The sequence below is a fragment of the Idiotropiscis lumnitzeri genome, chromosome 17 (assembly GCF_059441095.1).
Source record: "Idiotropiscis lumnitzeri isolate Australia: NSW breed Sydney's pygmy pipehorse chromosome 17, RoL_Ilum_1.0, whole genome shotgun sequence".
In the NCBI taxonomy this organism is placed as follows: Eukaryota; Metazoa; Chordata; class Actinopteri; order Syngnathiformes; family Syngnathidae; genus Idiotropiscis; species Idiotropiscis lumnitzeri.
This window is the reverse complement of record NC_142407.1, coordinates 8022411-8040070: the sequence shown is the minus strand read 5'-3', so window position 1 is coordinate 8040070 and position 17660 is coordinate 8022411. Positions and strand designations below refer to the sequence as shown.

The 17660-nt window shown below is 42.9% G+C and overlaps 1 protein-coding gene across 15 annotated transcripts in view; it reads right to left on the bottom strand.

Annotated features, from left to right (window-relative positions):
• Positions 1-4625: 4625 nt before the first annotated feature.
• auts2a (activator of transcription and developmental regulator AUTS2 a) overlaps positions 4626-17660 on the bottom strand; it is a 273760-nt gene continuing 260725 nt past the window's right edge. For 10 of the 15 annotated variants that reach the window (XM_088279612.1, XM_088279609.1, XM_088279615.1 and 7 more), the window contains 13 exons: positions 15663-16233; positions 13928-14220; positions 12552-12790; positions 11670-11714; positions 10679-10774; positions 10511-10582; positions 10109-10138; positions 9776-9847; positions 9107-9248; positions 8007-8087; positions 7832-7915; positions 7462-7714; positions 4626-6723 (listed from right to left, as the gene is read on the bottom strand). In XM_088279612.1, coding sequence (XP_088135738.1) covers positions 5496-6723; positions 7462-7714; positions 7832-7915; positions 8007-8087; positions 9107-9248; positions 9776-9847; positions 10109-10138; positions 10511-10582; positions 10679-10774; positions 11670-11714; positions 12552-12790; positions 13928-14220; positions 15663-16233 — 3206 coding nt within the window. In that variant the 3' untranslated portion in view covers positions 4626-5495. The remainder of the gene's footprint in view (positions 6724-7461; positions 7715-7831; positions 7916-8006; positions 8088-9106; positions 9249-9775; positions 9848-10108; positions 10139-10510; positions 10583-10678; positions 10775-11669; positions 11715-12551; positions 12791-13927; positions 14221-15662; positions 16234-17660) is intronic. The other 5 variants (XM_088279617.1, XM_088279619.1, XM_088279614.1 and 2 more) reach the window with 4 other exon arrangements.

Here is a 17660-nt window from a genome sequence, read left to right as displayed (position 1 = left end):
CAGAAATATAAGTACAACAAGAGCATCAATTTAAAAAAGGCAAATCGCAAGTAACGGACTGTATTTATGAAAGTATTATAATATTAAACATCAGTAAAAATGTACAAACAGATATAGGGAAACTTGAAATCTATTTGCATAAAGTAATGGAGAAAGCCTGCCATCTATCCATTTTAAATGAGAAGGTCGGGTGCACCCTGTCACCAGCCAATCACAGGGCACATATAGAAAATAATCTCACATCCTTCCATAACTATGAAGAATTTCAAGTACTTAATTAACCGAACAGGGATGGTTTTGGAATGTGGCAGAAAGTTGGAGTGCCCAAAAAACACACACGCACACAAGACAAACTCACCACAGGAAGGCCTGCGCCAAGATTTTGACCTCGAATCTCAGACATGCGAAAGACGTGATAACCTCTCAACCACAGAAGAGATAAACCAAATTTATCATGTAAGAGAAATTACAGTGTCAGCACCAATATTGACAAAACATGCACTCAAATGAACATACGGTACATTATATACATAACAAGAACAAGACAAAGAAAAAAAATGTATATAGGATGAAAAGGGTCACCACGATGTGATTCGAACCCGGGGCTATAACTGTTTTGAAGCGATGGGGGCATGAAACCCATCAAAAGCACCCGAACAAAACAATGTATAGACCCCTGCATAACATCACGGCAAAACTATTTATAAAGCAAGTCAGAAGAGTTGTGTGTCTTTAGTGTAGTACCACTACACTCTCATTTGGAGATCTGTGGAAGTGATGCAGTGTAATTAAGAGGAAGAAGAAGAGGCAGAGAGAGTCCCCAACTAATCTCCAAGAATATTTGAGTTCCCAAAGAGCAGAGAGAGAATATATGCATTAGAATATTGTTGTATAATCGGTTTTGTAGTCCGTGTTGCTTTTTTGGCTTGCATTAAGATTATATTTAGTGGACTTTTGCTTAATGAAATCATATCATGTGTTTGAAGATTTTGGTGCTTAAATATATATAAAGTTTAATTCACAAGTAAGCCCCAACGGGGGAGTGACGAATAAACATAAGCACACTTTGCCTTTAATGAACAACAGTGTGAGCGAGAGAAGAGAACAGGTGCTTAGCAATGACTTCAAAAGTGTGTTTAAAGTCTGGAAGCGGTAAAACTGTTTGGACTTTTCTTTTTTTAATGGTCCCTTTATATTACATATTTCCAGCTACCGTTGGAGTTTCTGAAGAGAAATCAAAAAACGCAGCACCACATAAAAACTACCCTAGAAAAAAAAATTGTGGCTAGAGATGAGTGAAGAGTTTTAAAGTGGTTGTTTAACATTCACTAAATCTGAGTGGATCTCGTTGCCAGCTGACACGTTTTCTAAGTGAAATCCAGTGCAGGTTATTCTTTTGGCCAGCAGTTTCAATAATAATTGATTAGCCCACCCCAACCCATCTTGGTAAAATGTTGTGCTTTAAAACAGAACTTGAATGTTTACAGCGCAACATATTTCTGTGGCACAAAACACGAGTGACCCAATAAACTGGAATAACTGGAATTCCTCATTTCAGACACGAATATAACTTTTACTTGCGGAATGAAGACAAAAGGAGCAAATAGGACAGGACGGAATAGGACTAGTGCACGGCCGAGTGTGTGGTGACTTAACAGTGCCAATCACTCTTGTAAAGAATTTGATTGCAAATTAGAGGACAATGTTTGAAGAAGCCTAATCACAAGAGCTGTGTAAAGTAATTAGAGAGTGGCCCCAAACCAAGCAATTAAATCCCACTGGTGTGTGTCGAGGGAGACTTTCGAATGACATTGTCACACATGCATGGCAGTCATCAAACGTGACAGAGTTGCTGTGCATGCACATTGAGGATGGAGGGACCCTGTTCGCTCCATAGCCAATAAATGATATTTAAAAAACAATCCTGAAACAAAAGTATTCTAAACTGACCTGTGGAACGTATATGACCAGCAGTGAAAGTATGAATGACATCTACTTTAGAATATTTGCAGGGTTGATAAATAAAGCCATAAGATGTTCGTTTAATCATTAATTTGCAGTTTTCATAGAGGAGCATTTAATTCCTCCAGTGGCAGGCATGAAGGGTATTCAAGGAGCAAAACTATTTTGTTGTCTTGCTCTCTTTCTAAATCCTACTGGAAATATCAGGAACTGCATTACTTTGTGGAAAAGCAATTGTGTGACTAAATGTCATTTGCATGACTCTTTTTTTTTTTTTATTACATTGCTCAGTGAGTTGCCAGCTTTGTCGAGTTTAACACTAGTTACAGTATTTTTCACACCCAAATCCATTTCATTGCATTTGTCCTTGGAGTTTGTATTGTGGACGGGATCAGATCCAGCCAGCAGCAGATTTGGGCAGGAAGCTTCAAAACATGCATAAGTCAGCTTTGCTGTGGAAAAAATTATTTGTCTCTACACACAAAAGTAGTTTAGGAAATTTAGGATTTTCTGGCCAGTGGTGAGATAAAGTCGCTTTGGATTATCTTCAGAAATACTGTAGCGTTGTAGAGTATGAATGAATATTAAAAATGTGAATGACTTGTACATATTTTAGATGGCAGATACGAGAGAGAGAGAGTGTGCTAGAGAGAGAGTGCGAGAGAGAGAGAGAGAGTGCGAGAGAGAGAGAGAGAGAGAGAGAGTGCGAGAGAGAGCGCGAGAGAGAGAGTGCGAGAGAGAGCGCGAGAGAGAGAGTGCGAGAGAGAGCGCGAGAGAGAGCGCGCGAGAGAGAGAGAGTGCGCGAGAGAGAGCGCGCGAGAGAGAGAGAGTGCGCGCGAGAGAGAGAGAGTGCGCGCGAGAGAGAGAGAGAGAGAGAGAGAGAGAGAGAGAGAGAGAGAGAGAGAGAGAGAGAGAGAGAGAGAGAGAGAGGAGAGAGAGAGAGAGAGAGAGAGAGAGAGAGAGAGAGAGAGAGAGAGAGAGAGAGAGAGAGGAGAGAGAGAGAGAGAGAGAGAGAGAGAGAGAGAGAGAGAGAGAGAGAGAGAGAGAGAGAGAGAGAGAGAGAGAGAGAGAGAGAGAGAGAGAGAGAGAGAGAGAGAGAGAGAGACGTCCTGTTCAAAGTCGCCTGTATTTGCGGCACGTTGTCTCCCCCAAGTGGTCAAATGTTGCCACTACTACCTATTGTTTTGATAATTAAAATACAAGGCATTGGTATGTGAGAGCGGTTATTAACCTTAATCACAGAGGCCTATGGAAGTTCCAAAGAATAATGAGGGATTAATAATAATAAAAAAATACAAATCACAAGCACAATATAAGGATTGACCATCTGAAGGCTGTCAGCGTGTGACAAGCAGTTTTTGAAGATCCATGGTCAGTGTTTTCTTTTGTCAACCGTACCTTCTTTTTTTTCCCTCTTAAACTACTATTCAAAAAAGTGAAGCATGTAGATAATCCACCCATCCATTTATTTCCCACTGATCACCCAGGTGCAGATTTCTGAAAGCAGTTTGAAACAGGGTTGCAGTGACACACAGTCATCTCATGTATCTTCGGTCTGGCCTGAGCTCACCTCCCACTGAGTCATGCCCTGAACACCTCATCAGGGAGGCATCTGGAATAAATGCACGAGCCACTGGTGCCTCGTCCTCAACCTCTCAGGATGATTGAGCTCTTCGTTCGCGTTCTCCCGCTCAGGGTGAGCCCAAGCACCCTGTAGTGGGATCTCATTTCTACTGCTTGTATCCATGACATTTTCCTTTACCGCCAACAGAAAAATGAATGCTAGTTTTATATTTCAGACAAGTGTTAGTTCTGCCTGCCCGTTAAGTTATGAGTTGGAATTTTTGCTAAGGTCCTCCTGTGTGGACTTTGCATGTTCTCCCATCTTGTTAGTTCGTGTCCTGCAACCCTCCCAAAGTCAGCTAATCCACTACGCTGAATAGTTTTAAATATCATTACAATTTTAAACGGTCATTCTAATCATTTGAAATTCCAGTTCTTGATTGTCAAGTACGTACCCTGGGAGCTAGTCCAGTGTCCCTTGACCAGGATGAAACGTACTTGCAACATGGATCCGAGGTTTGAATAAGTTGGACTTTCCTCTCCGCTACCCTGCAATACACTTTTTCCAGGAAGACCTTTCAACAGTTGCCAATTCGTGGTCTTCTACTTCAACAGGAAAATCTTTTTAGTTAATCAGAAGAACTGATTAATCAGAAGAAATACAATCGGAAATGTGACTCAAACTCCCGACAAATTCAGTACACATTTTTTAATAACATGGCACAATTTACATAACACATGTTTAAATGAGGGGCATGCTGAAGATTCAGTCGCTTATTTTTTTTTTTTTTGGACAATTTTGTACATGATCTACAAAGACTTTCAGTTTTTTTTCACCTGTACATGTTAACAGCAAAAAACAAACAAACAAAAAAAAAAATCTCATTTAACAATCTTTGCAATACGCATCAACTAACCGCTATGGCTCCGGTGTACATTTTTATGTTGAAGTAAAATAACACTGCACGAAATGTTCACCGAATTTGAAGCGCACAACTAAACCTTCGGTGGGCTACTAAAATAGAGCTCTGCTTGTTCGAAACAAAATGTCCATCGTTTGCTTTTTTTTGTTTTTTGATTTTGTAGGTACCGCAACTTTGAATACACCAACAGAATGTAGTTCCAAAACATGTACTTTACACGCCTTCAATGGAGCAAATGACTGCCTTTTGTGTTTACAATGATGCATTCTCTCCACAACAAGACCAAAGGCAGTCGAGTGAATTTAAGACGGCCTTCACGTTTGTGCTGCCGGTTCTTTCATACAGAAAGTTCTTTAAATACAATATTGTCTCTTGGATTGTCCTAACAAAGTACCAAGTGATTCTCAAAACAATATCAGTTAGGTATAACTTATTTTAAAGCTTGTGTCTACATCGAGCGAGCAATTTGAAAAGTGGGGTAAAGTTGTGGAGAGAATACAGCGTCTTTGTTGTCATCTTTATCAGAAAAGAGTGGCGGTGACGGAGGGAGGCCAGACTTTGTTGCATAGTAGAACATGGGGTCTCTGGTACAATGCTAATCTGTTGCGTCAATCCAAAAAAAAATAATAATAATTGCAAAAGCACATTCTGAATTACTGCCTAAATACTTCTTTATGTACATTTGTCCAAAGTAAAGCTTTCAAATCACCCTTTTGCATATTTGTACCATACAAAGCGAGCACAGTGACTGTACATATTATCTACACACTTTGCTGTCTGTCAGTGCTAAAGTATCTGAACATTCCAAAACTTCACTCCACTTTGCTATACAATAGAAAGACTGGACACACACACACACACACACACAAAAAGCTGGAGCAACATTTGAAAAATCAAAAGTTTGTTTCTGTGATTTAGTGTCTTGACAAAATCAATTCCTTGCGTGGGCATGTGTCCGCCCACATAAGTTATTCACAGCTATGTTACAGTTTTGCTTTGCCCGAAGCTAAGTGCTGGGTGGGAGTTTACCGCGAGTGCGGCTCAGGCTCACCGTGCCTCAATGTCCTTGTGAGGAGGTCTGTCTCTGATATCGGTGGCCAGGGGAGCAGTCCGTCTAGGCGAGCCCGGCCTGGCGCCGAGCGTGGGGATGAGTGGAGGCGGGGCGCTGAGAGAGGCGGTGGGCGGAGTTTTGTTCAGAATACTGTTCTGGTGGGCAGCAGCTGCAGCGGCGGCGGCAGCAGCGGCAGAGGGGCTGACTCTGGAATAGTGCATGCCCGGAAGTCCCGGGCCCATGAGGCCCTGGGCGTGGTGGGGTAGATGTCCGTCAAGGGCCGGGTGGTGCATGGCGGGGTGAATGCGCCCGTGCTCGTAGTCCTCTCTGAGGATGCGCTCGCGTTCCTCCAACTGAGCGCGCTCGTGCTCTCTCCTCTGCTCCAAGGCGAGAGGATGCACGTGGTCGCGATTGAAGTCGTGAGGCTCACGCTCCCTGTAGGAACGCTCCGCTTCGTAAAGGCGCGGCGCCGTCAGCCGGTGGAGGGGATCGTTCCTGAGCAACAGATCCCTAGCCAGAGGGTCCCGTCGGTGAATGTCCAATCCTCTGTAAGGGTCCCTCATTGGGTCCCAATGGAAGGCGGGGTAGGGGAAGCGTTCTGCGCCAGGGATTGGGCTGATACCCATGAAGGGCGCCACCACTCGAGTTCTCTCAAGACTGCTCATGTTGTTGATCGGATGAACACCCGCCATGCCCATGGGCATCGCCATGGAAGAGGGAGGATGGAGGCTCGGGGTGGACGACACCAACGGGTGCTCGCTCGTTTTCTCCGCCACTCCGTCTTGGTCCTCCTTTCGCTCTTCTTTCACTTTGACCTCACTGTTCTTCTTGTGCTCAAACGCCAGCTCTCCCTTCTTCTCCACAAGCTCCCTGCTCAGGCCGCCGTTGGGACGTTCGAGGCTCGTCTGCCTGATATATGGCGAGGCTGCGCCCCGGTTGGACACTTTGTCCTCTGATACTCTCCCGTCATGGATAGCGGGCGTGTCTTTATCGCAGTGCTGGTTGTCTTTGAGCTTGTGGTCGTCTGTGCTGCTTTCTTTCCACGAGTCTGGGAGTTCCCTTTCTCTGTCTTTGGCCTTGTTCTCCTTGTCTCTCTGGGGGTCTCCCGAGGAAGGAGGCAGGTGGTTCCGATGGTGCTCAGGAGGACGACTGTGACTGAGAAGACCGATGGGGTTCACCGGAACTGGGGAAGGGTGGCTCGGGTGACGTTTCTCCACAGATTCCCTAGAAACACACAAAGCAGATACCTCGCTATTATGAGCGTGCAGTCTTTATCTCTTCCAAGCATAAATGTGAGTGAGGGCTGTTTTGATTGTAGGTCATTGTCTTAGGACATAAATATTATGCAGCTGGAATCAAGCCATACAGCCATACAGTAACACCAACATAAATGCATTTAAAATAAATCCCCAAAGTTTATGGATTAAATAAAATGACAGTCAAAAAAAAAAGACATTTTTGCTGTAATTATTGTTAGTTTTAGTTTGTTCTATCAAATATGCATGGGATTCCTCTCCAACCCAAATTATTTATTTTATTTTTTAGTTAAAGTGAGAGAACATTCTGGTCGTTGTCGGGGGGGAAGCCAATGTGAAGCTAGTGTCATGTAACAATGAAAATATCTGCAGAATGGAAATATTTTAATGTGGAAAGCGGAGCTAGAGCAACGACGACTTTGAGCATTTTGCGTGACAGAAAATATAGATTGAACACAACTAATTTAATACACCACCTGATAATCTGCAGTGCCCAAAAAGGAAAAAAAAATAATTTAGATGTTTTACTCGGTTTAAAGCATTGCTCCACTTGCCATATTCAATATGTCATGTTCGTATAGTTAAAAAAATAAAATAAATAATGAAGACAATTTGGATGCGGCCTTTTTTCCCCTCCTTAATTCATAGCCCAAGAATCGGATCGGCAGATCCTTAAAAATCAGGCTTTACTTGGCAGGAAACCCACCTGTCTTTGTCCTCTTTACTGCTAATCGACTCCCGTTTGTCAGAATCCCTGTCTCTCTCGTGCGAGCTGACCGAGGCGCTCCTCTCCGAGTCTCCAGGTTTCAGCCAAGGTGGGGGTGTAGGGAAGGAGGGTGGGGTGCGGTGCAGGCGGTTCCAGGGCTCCTGGTGGTTGCTGTTGGCGCCGCCTCCAAAGTGCTGCTGCGAGTTGGGGCCATCTTTATGGCCGAACATCGAGTTGGCCGCTGTCAGGGATTCAACACACGGAAAAGCACAGCAGGACGCAAGTTAAATGCGTATCTCGACCCTTGTGCAGCTTTGTTTCTTTTAAAATACACTTTAAAGAAATGGACATTCAAGAGGCTAAAACTCACTTAGTGCTGGATTTCCCAGTCCTCCGAACGCCGATGAACTGAGAGCTCCCAGCCCACCGAAGGAGGGCGGCCGACTGAAAGGTTCTGAAAAGAGATGAAACATTAGTTTGACTGTGATGTCATTAGCAAATTCTGCTATTTCAGAAGAAATATTTTTGACAGAAGGCACTCCTACCTAAATGAGGTGCCGGGGTGAGGAAGTTTCCGTGGTGGTGGGGAGGATGGCTGAAGGGACCGGCTGATGGGTGTGTTGGACCTGAGGAGGGAAATAAGAACTTCAGTTGTTTTTTTTTTTCTTTTCAAGATTTACCTTGATTTCTCAGAAAACAACAAATCTTAATTCTGTGTTTCAATACTCACCATTCAAGTTTTTTACAGGGCAACTTTTTGACCAGTTGAAAATGTCAACGGTGACTGTTTGAGAACATCTAAGTGGCATATTAACTCCCATCATTGAAAGTACAAGATTTTTTTTTTTTGTTTTAAACCTGCGTTAACTTCAATTTCAATATAAAGACAAAAATTGATAAAGTTCCTTCAGGTGAGGGGAAAAATTTATTGACATTAAAGTAATATGGGACTGATGACTGACTGATTCTCACTGTTCCGTACTTTGAAAAGCACCATACCAATCTAAAAACGCCACTTCAGAAAAGATGTGATTCGGAGACAGCATGCCCACCACATAGTTTGTCGATTGCAGACGCAGACGAGGAAAATGTTTGCAATTCTTGGCACCTTTTGAAGAAGAAGCTTCGAGTCTGTCAAGCTGTGTGTTTATGTAAACCAGTCTTCATATTTACTTCACTCCGCAGTGCTGTTTTTAGATAAAATCATCAACATGTCTTCCACAAACGTATAAACGCCACACAGCATTTGCTAGCATTACTGAGGCTAACAAATTATTATTTTTAGACTTCATTACTGATAGTGTCATTTTCAAGCGTTTGAATATATTGTTCCAGCAAAGTAACAACATTTTATCTTTCAGTTGACTTCAAATGTGAGCTTTCCAAAGTTTTTTTTTCTGAAAGGGATGCTTGATTGACGCTAACATTGGCACTTATATAAAAGGTTAGCATATAAAAATGACAGGTTTTTCTAGTGATGAAATTTACGACAAATTGGCACACCCCCTTTTGGAGCTTGGCTTGTTATTTATTTATTTATTATTAACCTCGTAATTTGATTTTCGATCGTTATTGTAATTATTTTTAAAAAAAAGTCAATAATGACACTATGTATTATGTCACCTGGACTGTAACATATTCTCACCTGCAGCAGAGAAGAGTGTGGCGGGCCGTGCAAGGTCACTGGGGTGATGGATGGCACCAAAGAGGCTTGGGCCCGGAGGTCGACTCAGGAACTCGGGCTTGAGGCCAAAGTCTAATTTGTGAGGGTCGACCTGCATCTGCTGCTGGAAGACACCAAAACCAACACAGAGAAACATATGTAAAACGCTTAACGTAATCGGAAAGCAAAACTAAAGGCTGGTTTTACACTGCATGATTCAAGTGACGCGATTCAAATTTTTGGCACAATCCAGATGCATCTTATGGCGGTGTAAAGGAAGTTGAGAAATCGACAGTACTAGACCTGCTCAAACAAAGAAATAAAAAAAAAAATCCCTGTTCTAAATCAATATTACAATAAAATATGGATAAAGGACATGCCATTATAAGTTACTAAAATAATAAAACAAAAAAGAAAGAAAGAAGAAGAAAAGAAAGAACAATATGCCATTTCATTCTTTTTCTCATTTCATTCTTTAAAATGGATGACAAAAACATTTGAAGCGGCAGCAAGATCCATCTTCCCATACTTTAAATATGATGAGTAAAGTTGGACCTATAGTGGTTTTATATGCAAGTATATTAGTCTATTTATAAAAATATTTCTATTAATTCAGCCTGGTCTTGAAAGGAAAGTCCAAAGAATCCTCACCTTGACTTTTTGTTGATGGTGGTATATCTGCCAGGCAGTATGCACGTGCATAGCACACCACTTTCCTGGCTTCTGAAAACATAAGACAGAAATATACTATGGTCACACAACATGACTCACGCCTATTATGACAGAAGCATTGCAATTCACTTGGAACAATTATATAACTCAAGGAGACTGTTAAAATAATCAAGTCTACTGGATATAAAAGCACGGATAAGTTTCTCTTGGTCTGCATGGAGAATACAATTTTCAGTGTGGATACCGAGGTTTTAAAGACTCGTGGTACGTGTAATGTATGTGTGAAACCAGGACAAAGCAATGATTACTCACCCTGAGAATGGGCCGGAATGGATCCGCTAGCTACACAGGAGGCAGCGGGGAGGAAAACGGGTGGAGATATTTTACTCAGAATCAATACATTGCACAGAGACTAATGGAACAACACAATTGCCTCGTGAAATTAACAGAACTGTCAAATTGTGCAGTACAAAACCAGCGGAACTGCAGCTGGAAAGTCAGTGCAGTCAATGATTTGAATAAATTTACTAAATAAAGTACTGCATCCACTTCATGATTAATCCACCTTATGGAACATGCTATTTACCAGTATTTGTGACAAAACTATTTTTTCCATCTTAAATGACGATTGTCTTAAAATCATTCAGCATGTGTGCCTAATTCAATGCTTGGTAAGTTTTTGACTGAAAAACCAAAACATAAAAAAATCCTCACCCTTGGGTCCTTTTGTAAGAATGTATGTGGGACAGCGCCAGGTCTCGAGGACACATCGAGAGGATTCGAGGTCTAGAGATGACAAGAAAAAAGAAAAATTACATCAATAAAAAAATTACATCAATAAAAAGGTAATATGAAAATAAAAGGTGGGCGGGGGGGGGTTACCTTGGGCTGAAATGCGCCCTGCAGTGAGCTGAAGGGCCCAGTTGGAGGGATGACAGGAGGGAGGCCCGACATCGCCGGTGGGTACGAGTGAAAGAGCTGAAGATGAAAAGATGGACGGGAGGCGTCACTTAGCAAGATGCAAGAGAATGTGCAAACATCAACCTCAAAAATCAAAAAGGCTTCTTTATAATTGTGATTATTTTTTTTTTACAAAAAAAAGCACAAGACATGAAAGTAGAACCCTGCACCCTCATTAGGTTTAGCTAACTCCAGCTTGCTTTGATATATATTTAAAAAAAAAAAAACAGTTTCGAATGATGCAACGTGTGCAAGGCTAATGTAAACCGAGTAAACAAGTGTTCAAGGCTTTCATAAATTATCCTGCAGAGAAGCATGTGATCATGTTTTTTTTTTTAATATTAACATAATGCCACCGAGACAATTAACAGCTTGACATGCGTCAAGAGTCCATCATAGATGGATGTAACGGAGAGAAGCTGGTCACTTCAAAATAACATATTTTTCAGCCTTGAATAACAAACAAACCAGAAGTACTGTACGTTTTTTTTTCTTTTATCTGTGGTTCCGGACCACGGGCCGGTGATTGGCGAACAATGATGTACGCTAATTAACTCCTTCACTGTCAAGCCAGATAAAATGAATGTCATTTTTTGGCTTCAATATCCGTCAATGGCAGTGAATGAGTCCATTCCGTGGACTTCTTTTTAAACTTGTTTAGAATGTTACATTTGAAAAATTATAATGGAGCCATGAAATCTCTCAACATTACATTTTGTGCCAACGGAGGCAATAATTCATCACAATCACATTTCCTGATGGGTGAAATGATTATAACATCCATTAGCAAGCGGCGGAGGATGATGATTGCATGAAATATGACACAAATTCGTGGACAAAGTTTTAGCGCCCTCTCATATGGGCGTGAATGGCAGAGTCTGCAAGCAAAGTGTTGCGGAAAGGGAAAACTCACACTGTGTCTGTAGAAGGGGTCAACTTTCGTCGGGTATTTGTCGAACTGTAAGAGAAAGGAAATAAAGCTAAGGACGACATTTAAAGACAACAAGAAGCAGAGATTGACCACTTTGGGGTATTTCCGCACAAAACAGATTACCCCCCTTTGGTGATCATGTGACGATCATGTAAAACAGCATCTCCTTCGGTCTCGTTTTAGTGGTGGAGGGCAGGCGTAGGGTGAATATTTCCCCAGTCAAGACCAAACATTGCCGCTATTAAGAGGCTTTTTATGGCCTCATTAGCTGTCAGAGGCCAAGACTTTGCTGCCTTTGAGGTATCACCAGAGCCAAGCAAAAATGAGTGTCCATGGATGTGTGTTTTAAAGATTTAGGTCTAGCCACTCATTGCCTGTGGTCTCACCAACAGTGAGGATCTTAATGTAAGGCTTATGTCAGTAATGAAAACACCCTCACGGCGCCATGTGCTGTCATTACTTTCACGATGAATTAAGTGTATTATGTTCTAAAACTTGGCTGTGGATATGCTTTAAGCAAGTTATTGCCAATTTAGAAAATAACAACATTCAAAGATGGAAAGACGGGTTCCAGAAATAACACAAGAATGGCTTTCTGAATAAAAGTATCATTGTGGCATGGACAGATGCACATGATCATCATTGAGAGTCGCCACAAAGCCACAAGTGCGTGCTTGCTTAAACACACGCCAGTTTGTGTAAAATCTGCCCGATCATAGACCCAGTGGGAAAACACTTTCAGCGCCATGGCCGCCCACCCAATCGTCGACATGTGTGAAACATATTAGTCGAAGACAGAAAAACTCATTTTTCCCCCATTCAGCCCCCCCGAACCCAACACGGTTGTGTTCTACTTATCCTCACATTTCTGGCAGGGGTACGCACCATGGACGGTGCTGGGGTGGGCATAATGGCGTGGGGGAATGGCGTGAAGGTGTGCTGGTGCGTGTGCTGGTGGGTGTGTTGGTGCTGATGCTGGTGCTGATGCTGGTGCTGGTGGAACTCAGTGCGCAGGTAGGGCGGTGGGCCAAGCGAGGCGCCGCGGTCGGCGCTCTGAGAGGCCAAGAAACGTGTGTTGAGCTCCTGACGCAGAATGTCTTGCTCTGCAAAAGACAAGCGGGAAGGAATGGTGAATCGAACGTTGGACGACACAAGCATTGTGAAAAATTTATTTCTTGTACGGACCTCCAGTATATGAATGCATTTATGGACTATTGTAAAGAGGATTAATCAAGATTCAACAACATTCCACAACACTCATAAATTGTACCTTACTGGTTACGAAAGCTCATCACCGGGCTAGTACCCACCCGTACTCTTGACGCTTGATTTTAATGGCATGTGTTAACAATGAAACTGAACTTGGTCAACTAAAGTAAACTAAATTAGACTCCCATAGTTAGAATCTCTGCCAGCTGGATCTTTGAAATGCTGAGCTGAGATTTGATACCCTAAGAATCCCTCAGAGTGATCTGTTGTTGTAATTACTTTTTTATCCCCGTGGCAAAAAAAAAAAAAAAAGCTAAAAAATAATCACATACTCTCAAGTTTTATTGAACTGGGAGAGGAGATGGAATTTTTTCATCATCAACATTCTGAACAAAATGCAGCGCATGCCATTTCTCCCACACAAAGTGAAAAAAACTAAAAGGTCTTAAAACACTGATGAAGGTGTACTTTATTCCCCTTTCTGCACTGACCCTGACATTTAGCTCACTGGCAATGCATCGAAATGTGCAGCGGGTGGTAATTGCCTTTGTAATGTGGCCTTGCTTCACTAGAGTGTAATGTCATTCAACAAAAGCATGAGAGAGAGACCGTGTCTGAGTGTTAACTTTACGATCCACACAATATATGCAGAGCGGAGCATTTTAAGGCAACAATACATACTCTCTCTCTCTCTCCCTCTCTCTCTCTCTCTCTCTCTCTCTCTCTCTCTCCCTCTCTCTCCCTCTCCCTCTCTCTCCCTCTCCCTCTCTCTCCCTCTCCCTCTCTCTCCCTCTCCCTCTCTCTCCCTCTCTCTCCCTCTCCCTCTCCCTCTCCCTCTCCCTCTCCCTCTCCCTCTCCCTCCCTCTCCCTCTCTCTCTCTCTCTCTCTCCCTCTCCCTCTCCCTCTCCCTCTCCCTCTCTCTCTCTCCCTCTCCCTCTCTCTCTCTCTCTCTCTCTCTCCCCTCCCCCTCTCTCTCTCATAAACATATATGCATCTGTGGAAAATAAATCCTATATTTCTTTATTTTTTACCCGAGTAGGCACTCCCAGCAGCAGGATGTCCCGGTACTGGCAGGGTGCTAGATGTCAGCGGTGGTGGTGGAGGCAAAGCCGCTGGAGGAGCGAACATATTGGGGTGATGAGGGTGCGGTGAGGACTGCAATGCAGGGGGGAAGCTGTGGGGGGTGCTGTGGTTAGCCGCCAGAGGCAAGGGGAAGGTTGACGCGGTGGCGCCTGGCACAGGAGGAGGTGGGTGGTGGGGGAATTGAGAGGAAGGATCAGGAGGCCCTTGGGGCTTGCTCCCTGGGGTGCTACTCCTGCTGCTGCTGCAATAATAAAAAGAGAGCGAAGTGGTGAAAGGAGGAACGTTAAGCAGCAAGGCGTAAGCTGAACACTTGTTCATCTCCATTTTTACACCTCAAGTGTCCTACATCTGCAAATACATCCCCTCACATGGTCCATTCACAACATTGCATGTAAATACATTTTTCCAACGGTAAGCGTAACCAAATGAGCATCTGTCCCGGTAGTGAACATATGCACTGGAAATAGGATGCGAGGTAGTTTTCCCTTCTGTATGCAAACAATGTGTAGCGTGTGTGGGTGTTCCCCAGAGGCAGTCACACAGCCTCCGCCTCCAAAGCCCCATGCACTAAGCCTAAAAGCTCATTTGCGATACTGGCGCTCGGTTGCAGGTGCTGACTGCCATTATTGCCAGCAGTTACCCATGAGGCCCTGTTGGTGCATTGGCAGACCAGCAAGGTTGGCACAAGGTGAAGTGTTGTCAAGCCAAAGCTCTGACATCCTGGGTGGGACTAAATTGGTTCTACAGGAGCATTTCTCGAGTCTCAGTGGCCCTAATTACTTCATACGAAGTACGTCAGAACATCACAGTCAAAATCTTTATCACGTGATAATTATTAGATATAATATTTGGAGCAGGGTAATAAATAATCAAGATGAAAAACGTCCCTTTATCGACTTTTATATTTATGGTAAGATCCAAAATATACCAGTCCATTGGGGGGGGGATGTTAAATCGTGCCATGTCACCTTTTTATCAGATGATACTGCGTCAAATTCAATAACATTTCGGAACGCTAAACAAAGGAAGGACTTCCCATAATGTTCCCATTTTGGAAAGTATTTCCTTCTTGAATTACATTCAGTAGAAATCTTGCCATTTCAACCTACTCTGCGATTCAAACCCCAACTTATGGAATTTTTGGGGCAACTAACCTGAGAACTACGAAAGATATTCAGCATTTCATGTTCTGTTTTGACGACATATGGCCCTTTAACAAGCGTCGTTAGGTTACTTCTTCCCATTTCTTTGCATGTTACGTAACAAATTTATGGATTATAATGGTGAGCTTCGACTGGCGATAGCGCCCAGTGAGTAGTACATAAGTTGTCAAAAAGTGGTACCTTATTTTATAATCACACTTTTGGCAATGGAAATTTGAAACGGAAAGAAAAATTAAAGTCAACTGAATGAAACCATTATACTAGGTGGAAAGAGATAAAATCGCAGGCACTTCAACTTCAATGTGGCCCTTTTATTCTGCAGTTTGATAAGCTTCTTGCCTTTAAGTTCTCACTAATGGTGACATAATAATCGGACATCATGTGCAATTTCAGCTGAAGTGATTTTCAAGTGAGTGAATGTGCAGTTTTTATACTTTCACAGCATATCAAAGGATTTGAGAGATGTGAACACTTTTAAAACAAATATTGTACGTTGGTGAGGTCAGAAGAGTCGGCTTACCTGTGGCCGTTGAGGTTGAGGACGTTGTAAGCAGAAAGGGGCCGGGGGTGACAGCGTGAGGGGGGTCGGTGAGGCCCTGCCTGGCTGGCGTGCTGCTGCTGAATGTGGTTGGTCAGAGGTGCAGGCGACGGTGGGTGCGGATGACTCCCGGGTGTGTGTAGAGACCGCGGTTGGGATAGAAGTTCTGAGTGGTGCTGGGGACGGGGAGGGGGGGTCGGCGAGTGTTTACGGCCCTGGGCGAGCGGCACGGCTGCCGGAGTCTGAGGCCTGGGCGGGGCCTCCGAAAGTGGGAGTGGATGACTGGAGGCTGCAGCCTGAGTAGAGCTGATTGCCTGGGACTTCCGTGAGGATGGGGACTTTGGGAGGAAAGGTTGTGGCGGCGGCTGAGGTGGAGGCAGGGATTGTGGGGGCAGAGGCAGACTAGGGGTGCTCGATGAAGGAGGTTGGTAGTCCCTGCAGCTCTCCTGGCTCCTCTCTTGACTGCGCTCTAGGCCTGACACCTTGAGGAGGCCTGGGCCGCGAGGCACCTGGCTGCCATTGGTGGAGAGCGCATTGATGCCAAAATCTGGAACTGTGTAAAAAGTAGAAAACAAAACAATTCAATAGCGGTCCTTTAAGGAAGAATTAAATTGATATTCCAAATCTCATCCGGCTGAAGAAGCAGCATCATTGTATGACACTACAACTGTATACTATGCAGTAATAAGGGAATCAGATAATTGTTTTACGTTAGTAGCCCTACATATCCAATGCAAGCAAATAGGGATGCACCGATACTGGGTGACGATACTGTACGTCTTCACAGCACTTATAAATGCTCCAATACTATGCACCTGCAGTATATTTCAACACTTTAAGGCGTCTGCAAAAAAGGATGATGAGCTCCGCTCGGGTGGAAACAGAGGCAGCCACCACCCAGCATACATAAAGAGAAGTTAAGCGACATTACCACTGTTACCCTGTCATAGTTCGTCAAAACATCTTGTATTTTTTTTTTTTTTTTTTTACACACAGAAGTAAGATGGTGTATTGTTTTTGTTGTGGATTTTCAATAACTAAGCTTTTAAATTGAGTCAGAAGTTATGTCATGTCCTTTGTCTTAATCAGACAGGAACATACCAAACACTACTGTGCTCCACCATTAGTCTGCTCCTTCTAACCCGAATGCCCTCTACTGTCCGGAGGTATCAACAACCATCACGCGACAGAAGCTTCATGTAGCATGTACATGTCTACACATAATATTTTCACATGGTGCCCCCTACTGGTGAGACTTAGAGAGCAGACTACGTTAAAGTGAAGTATGTGGCAAGACTGTTTGAAAAACATTCATTTCGATGATAAATGACAATTTGTTACTCTAAAAGTATGATATTTGAGTGTACCCTATGTCACTTTCAAGAATATTTTGGGGTTTGGAATAAAACTATCACAATAAAACACATTCTCATCACAATTCCATGATGAAATGGTATTATCAAGTATTGGTACTAGGTAACCTGACGGTTCATTACATTGGCGATGACGACAATAAAATAGCAAGTCAGCAAGAGCGCAATCAAGACAACGGGGGCCAGTGGCTTTTGAACAGGTATTTTTTTTTCTTTTTTTTTTTAAATAATTATTCTAAAATGTTTGTTTGTTTATTTATTTATTGTTTAAGTTGTAAGCAGTAATGTAACATTTAGACCTCACTGGGAAAAAAAATTAAGTCACTTTCTTTTGCTTTATAGTATTAGTTTACATTTCAACTGGAAAAGAAGGGTGGCTTAAATAGTGTGCAATAAATATGTTGTTGTTTTGAAGCAGCAGTCATTTTTGAGTAATTTTTTTTCCCCATTTCGTCGGATAAATCATTGCAGCAAATATCCTCCAAATATTTTAATAGAATTTTTGAGGCTATATTGCCCGCATTGGCATCAATTTCAGGGTGATTGCAAGTTTTCTTCACTTTTAACAAGGCAGGTATAACATATTGCTTAGTTAATTTGGCCAAAC